Source organism: Podarcis filfolensis (genome assembly GCF_964270895.1).
Source record: "Podarcis filfolensis genome assembly, chromosome: 2".
NCBI classification, from domain to species: Eukaryota; Metazoa; Chordata; class Lepidosauria; order Squamata; family Lacertidae; genus Podarcis; species Podarcis filfolensis.
Window position 1 is genome coordinate 929,514 of NC_139605.1, and position 6,814 is coordinate 936,327.

General features: G+C 48.8%; 1 protein-coding gene across 1 annotated transcript; it reads left to right on the forward strand.

The window, feature by feature from the left end:
• Window positions 1–929: 929 nt before the first annotated feature.
• Window positions 930–6,482, forward strand: LOC310757115 (uncharacterized protein). The gene is made up of 2 exons (XM_083602308.1): window positions 930–1,015; window positions 4,272–6,482. Exon 2 carries the CDS (start codon window positions 4,349–4,351, stop codon window positions 5,753–5,755), a length of 1,407 nt encoding a protein of 468 aa, XP_083458434.1. The 5' UTR covers window positions 930–1,015; window positions 4,272–4,348; the 3' UTR covers window positions 5,756–6,482.
• The last annotated feature ends 332 nt before the right edge of the window (window positions 6,483–6,814 follow it).

Sequence of the window (6,814 nt, forward strand, 5' to 3'; positions counted from 1 at the left end):
ACCGCTCCCTGACCTGCATTGCAGGATCCGGGTGCGAGTCAGGAGGGGGTCTCACCCTCATAGCGGGGAGCTGAATGGGGGGGGACAACTGCTCTGCCAATGAGTTGCTCCCCCCATTAGCAAAACTCAAGTTCAAACACCAGCCCCTATTTTAAAAAGGCCCCCATAATGACGGCACTGGACTACCCTTTAGGGTTGTTGCATGTCAAAGTGCAAGTAGATAAATAGGTACCACTCCGGCGGGAAGGTAAATGAGGTTCCGTGCGCTGCTCTGGTTCGCCAGAAGCGGCTTAGTCCTGCTGGCCACTACCCGGAAGCTGTACGCCGGCTCCCTCGGCCAGTAAAGCGAGATGAGCGCCGCAACCCCAGAGTCGGCCACGACTGGACCTAATGGTCAGGGGTCCCTTGACCTTCACTTTAAGTTACTGTTCCAGGCCCCAAACCCGTGTCAGGATGCCAGAGATTATCACTCAGGCAGAGGGGCTGCTGAATACCTGGCCTCCCGCTTTAGGCATCATGGCTGCCCCCGCTCACGGCCCAAGCTCCCCCCTTGGTCGCCATTTCCTTCCCAGACAGAACAACGGTGGACGGTTTGTGGTGTCGGGGCGTCATGCGGGGCTTTGAGGAGACACTGTGTGTGTGAATGAAGGGGGGGACACTGCCTGCTGGAGGGCAACCCCCCCAATCATTCTAAAAATTTATGTAACATCGGCAAGGGATTAAAAGAGATGAAGGGGGGCCTTTTTCCCAGTTGGGGGGGGTCTCCTTCCCTGCCGCCTCCGGGGATCGAACCCGGGACTGTCTCAGGAGAGAAACAGGAAAACGGAGCTGGTTTGGAAGGAGGAGAATTTGTGTCTTCTGGGAGGGAGGGGCCACTCATTCCTCCCCCCCCCCGGTCAGTGAGCTCCGCTTCCTAGAGAGGCAGGGAGGGAGGAGGCCAAGGGGGGGAGGGGAGGGGCCCGATCCACCTTCCCGGAAGAGGAGCAGCTCTGCGGAGGAGGAGGAGGGGAAAGAGGTGCGAAATATATCTATATCTGGGGGGGGGGGGGAGAAGGAGGGGCTTTTCCTCCCCCTGAATCTGCAAACAGGGCAGCTGGGAAGGGGGGCAGATTTGGGGGGGAGAAAGGAAAGGGGGGGATTCCTCCCCCTCCCCCTCCCTTCTGGGGATCCGGCGAGCGGGGGAGGGGCTGGTTTAGGAGAAAGGAGCCCCTCCCCCCGAGGGGGCGCCTCCTTGGAGACCCCCAGCCCTTTGTCTTGCGGGGAAGGAAATGGGAATAGCAGAGCGAGCGAGGGAGGGGGGAGAGGAGATGCTCAGCTGCCCCCCCCCCGGGAAGGAAATGGGACTTGAACCCAGGCCCCTCTGCGAGTTCCGGCTTCCCCCTGGCAGGAATCCCTGGGGCGCCGCGATCCTGGCTTGGCGGGTCCCCTTTGGGTGGAGACTGGGGACTCCATGGGTTAATGGGGGCGAGAGACGCCTGGATGGAGCCCCCCCCCGTCTCCCTCCTGGGATGGGGAGAGATTTGGCAGGAAGGCTGAGCCGGCCGGGGGGGGGGCCTCTGGGGAAAGGGGACCCGGGGGGGGCGGAGGGAGGAAGGGAGCATCCCTGGGGAGGGATCGGAGCCATCTTGGAGAAAGAGAGACGCCTGCCTTGACTTCTCCCTCCTGCCCAGGAATCTGCCAGGACTCCGCGTAGACCAGGGAGAGATCCCTGAGCAGGAGCCCCGATCCAGCCACCCTCTCCTCCCCTGAAGCTCAGTCCTTGCCCTGCCTGAGGTCCCAGATCAGGAGCTGCAGGGGCGCTGGGGGCTGTTCGAGCGAGTCCAGCCATGGGGGGAAAGAGGAAAGGGAGGAAGCCCCCTTTATTATCCCCCCCCCCTTTGAGGCTTCTCTCTGGGCAACTCCAGTCTCTCCCACATGCCTGTGTTTCTGTGCAGAAGCATCTAAAGGGCTCCCACCCAGAGACACCTGGGCCCAGCTCCTTCTCATATCAGATCTCTTAAATCTGTGGGTTTAAGGGATGGGGAAGATTGTTATGGAAATGGGTGGGTTCCCGTGTTCCCCCCTCAAGAGCCTGCCTTATTATTATTATTACAGTGGTACCTCGGGTTACATACGCTTCAGCTTACAGACTCCGCTAACCCAGGATGAGAACAGACATTGTGGTCCAGCGGCGCGGCAGCAGCAGGAGGCCCCATTATGTTAAAAACACTTTCTTAACCACCGGAACGAATTGAGTACTTAACCCGAGGTACCACTGTACCGCAGTTTCAGTTATTGTTATTGATTTATTTACTCTATTAGTTGCTTTCTCTTGCCCAGGGCAGCCCAAAGGGACTTACAACCAGTTGTTGTTGTTGTTATGTTCCACGGTGACACTCCAAGGCCTTCTTTGTCGTGTTTCCTGTATTTTGGGGGAAGAGAGAAGGCTGTTCTCGGGGCCTGCTCCCCCACTAGGGAAACTGAGGCAGCCCCCTCAGGCAGGAGATGCAGGGAGGGGCAAGGAGGGGACGGAGCTGAGTCCCATTTGGCCAGCCCTGATTTAACCCTCTATCCTCTCCTCCAGTGGAAGGTGCTGTCCCATTGCCAGTGTCCTAGACACAATGCAGCCGCCTTGGGAAGTCAATGGTGCAGGATGATTTGGGAATGTGTGCAGTTGGTTGGACTGCATCAGGAAGATGTTGGAGATCACGGAGGAAGGAGGAAACAAAATGCAGATATTCAGCGTTTTCAGGGGAGGGGGAAGAAGGGGAAAGTGTGTCCCCCCAGATAAGACTCCCTTCCTCCCTGGCCATGGGCCATCCTTCCTTGGGCAGGTGGTACTTTGAGTGCAACCACATCTGGAGGGCCAGAGGTGCCTCCTCTCAGCATAGACGGTTCCTCTAGGGCTCAGTGCTACTTGGGAGTTGGTGAAATTGGATCTTAAGGGTTCTTGAGACATTGCCAAGGGATTGTGATTGGTATCCAGACCCTAACAGTATAAAGCCAAGGTGTCCCCACTGAGCAGTTTATCAACCCTGCTGGCCGCTGGGGAAGACCTTCAGAAGGAAATGGTTTGCCCCCAAAGTTGCTTCCTTCCTTTCTCCGCTGCTGCTGCCACACTAAAGGAATGTCTGGATGAAATCCCAGGGATGTCTGGATCCTATGTCCAGTTGATATTCTAGAAAAAAGTGTGGCTAAGATTCTGAGTCACAATCGTGGCTGAGAAATACAGCCAGGGAATATGAAACTGATTTGAAAATTGGTTTCTTCTTTACACGCTGGGAATATGAAACTGATTTGAAAATTGGTTTCTTCTTTACACGTTGTTGTTGTTGTTGTTATATTACATTCAGGAGGACACACCACTGGTTTCATCTTCTTTCTATTCTTTCCCACAATCAGTGTTATTCACCTTTAATACTCACCTTTTTCAGTGTCACACAGATTTTTATCTTGTGATCTTCATATGAAGAGAGGTATAACAATTTAATAAATAATTCCCAGTTGGAGCAGAGCTAGAATATCCAGAAGCCCTTGGCCACCCAGGGCAAAGGAGGAAGAACAGTGAGAGAGGCCTGGACAGGGAATCTCCACTAAGATAAGCCAGTGTCAGGAGGCGGGTGCGAGACCCGGTGGCATATAATTATTATAAATCATAATTGGGGTGGGTGTCTCAATCTGGCCTTCCCAGCAGTCAGGCTCCAGCTGCTTTCCTTCTGCATCTCCAGCTCTCTCCATTCAATAATGCAAGGCTGAGAGATGGAGGTCCAACCCCAAGAACATTCTCCAACTGAGCGCTCCTTCAACCGACCACAAGCACCAAGCCTTGTCACTAGACTTATATATGGGTCTCCCAAAATGGTCACTATGCACCTCCTGAGGCCAAAGGGACTGTGCAGGTGATGAATAAAGATCTAGAGGTCGAAGGGGACAAAATGTGGCCCAAGGGGTGGAGGATTATAGTTCAGCGGATGAAGAACTTCATGATGAATTTAGGATCCTGATTAATATTGGCCAGGTTCATGGAACATAGAGCAGCTCCCGTTCCTGTGAGAAACCACTTTTTATAAAACGTAAACCCCACAGTTCAACCGTATTCTACGATACTGCTGCTTCATTAATGCTTAATTAAGGGTTAGAAAAGGCTGATGATGCATTACCATATTTAACATTATTTCATCTGTCTTTCCTAAAAATTTGGAACATATGGAGGACAGGAAAGAATGTACGAGACGTCAAAATAAGAGCAGGTGCTAATTGATGTGTGTAATATTCCTTTGTTCTCTTCCTAGGTTTCCTTTCCCCCCGCTCCTCCCTGTTGAAAGAAGACAATGGAGAAGGCAGTCAAAATTCTGGAGGGCCATGTCCAATGGGAATAACAAAGAAACCATATAAATTCATGGAATGTGAAAAGAGAGAGGAGAAACAATTTGAAAGTATGGAGTGTGGGAAGAGTTTCACTGACAGTGGAACACTTGGAAAACATCAATGGACTCACACAGGAGAGAAACCATTTAAATGTATGGAGTGTGGAAAAAGCTTTGGTTGGAGTTCAAACCTTCGTATACATAAACACACTCACACGGGGGAGAAACCATATAAATGTAAGGAGTGTGGAAAGAGCTTCAGTCAGATTGGACACCTTAGAAACCATCAACGAACCCACACAGGGGAAAAACCATATAAATGTATGGAGTGTGGAAAGAGCTTCACCGATAGTGGAACATTTAGAAAACATCAACGGACCCACACAGGAGAGAAACCATTCAAATGCATGGAATGTGTAAAGAGCTTCAGTCAGAGTAGAAACCTTAGAATCCATCAACGGATTCACACAGGGGAGAAACCATTTAAATGTTTGGAGTGTGGAAAGAGTTTCAGTACAAATAGAGGACTGAATATTCATCATAAAACTCACACTGGGGAAAAACCATTTAAATGTATGCTGTGTGATAAGAGCTTCACTGTTAGTAGAACTCTTAGAATCCATCATCGAATTCACACAGGGGAAAAACCATATAAATGTATGGATTGTGGAAAGAGATTCAGTCACAGTGAAACACTAAGAAAACATAAACGGACTCACACAGGAGAGAAACCATTTAAATGCATGGAATGTGGAAAGAGCTTTATTGATGGTACAGCACTTAGTATCCATCATCAAACTCACACAGGGGAGAAACCATTTGAATGTATGGATTGTGGAAAAAGCTTCACTTGTAGGGGAACACTTAGAATCCATCAACGGACTCACACAGGGGAAAAACCATTTAATTGCATGCATTGTGGTAAGAACTTCCCTGATCGTGGAACACTTAGAATCCATCAACGGACTCACACAGGGGAAAAACCATTTGAATGTAAGGAGTGTGGAAAGAGCTTCACTTCTAATAGAGCAGTAAGAAGACATCAATGGACTCACTCAGGGGAAAAACCATTAAAATGCATGGAATGTGGAAAGAGTTTTATTGAGCGTAGAGATCTGAGAACCCATCATCGAACTCACACTGGGGAGAAACCATTTAAATGCACTGAGTGCGGAAAGAGCTTCAATCGCAGTGGAACACTTAGAAAACATCAACGGACTCACACAGGGGAGAAACCATTTAAATGCATGGAATGTGGAAAGAGCTTTATTGATGGTACAGCACTTAGTATCCATCATCAAACTCACACAGGGGAGAAACCATTTAAATGTAAGGAGTGTGGAAAGGGCTTCACCAATGTTGGAAATGTTAGAAGACATCAACAGACTCACAGAGGAAAAATCATTTAAATGTATGGAGAGTTGAAAGAGTTTCTTTCAGAGTGGAGCCCTAATTTCACACACAGGAAACTTAGACGACATCAACAGACTCACTCGGGGATAAGCAAATAAATGTATGGAGTGTGGAAAGAGCTTCAATAGAAGTGGAAACCTTAGCAAACATCAGCGAACTGAAAAAGGGAAAACCACTTACGTATATGGAGCGTACATAGAGCTTCAGTCCTGATGTTCTTAGAAACCATCAATGGACTCGCAAGGAGGAAAAGCTTTAAGAGTTGAAACCCTACAATCCACAAACTGAAAAATCTAAAATGGTTTGAAAGGAAGGAGTGTGGTGCTGGAATGGATGCTGGGCTGTTTTTGCCTCTACGCATGGGTCTGGGAATGTTCTGATCAGTTCACATTGAGTTCAGTACCCTGACCTGTTCTTAACGCATTGCTGACCACATCTAGTGAACGCGGTTGTTATGTTATTTAATGTCATGCAAAATCAATCATTAGTAATAGTTTAAGTCTTGATACTCAATCACTAGTTAATAGTTTAATAAGGAGGTTTCACGCCTGTCCAATTCTGTGTTCCCTTTCCCACCCTTTAATCTATTGATGATTAATACTTATATTCAACCCTTGCATTGTATTCATGTTAACCAATCAGCAACAAGCACATATGTAATGCTGTAATATTCAATAAAAGGGACTCTCCAAGACTTGCTCGAGAGATGCCTCCCGTATGACACCTTGCCATTCGTCTGTCGCTTATTTCAACCCAACAGTGTGGGAAGTGTTTCAATTGCTTTATATATAGATAATTTTATTAATACAGTGGTACCTCGGGTTACATACGCTTCAGGTTACAGACTCTGCTAACCCAGAAATAGTGCTTCAGGTTAAGAACTTTGCTTCAGGATGAGAACAGAAACCGTGCTCCGGCGGCGGAGCAGCAGCAGGAGGCCCCATTAGCTAAAGTGGTGCTTCAGGTTAAGAACGGACCTCTGGAACGAATTAAGTACTTAACCTGAGGCACCACTGTATATAATTTTATTTACAAATTGCGCTCAAAAATGGAAG

Bases quoted from the DNA above. Each gene is read 5' to 3' on its own strand.
- LOC310757115 (XM_083602308.1), top strand. From the start codon at position 4,349: ATGGGAATAACAAAGAAACCATATAAATTCATGGAATGTGAAAAGAGA.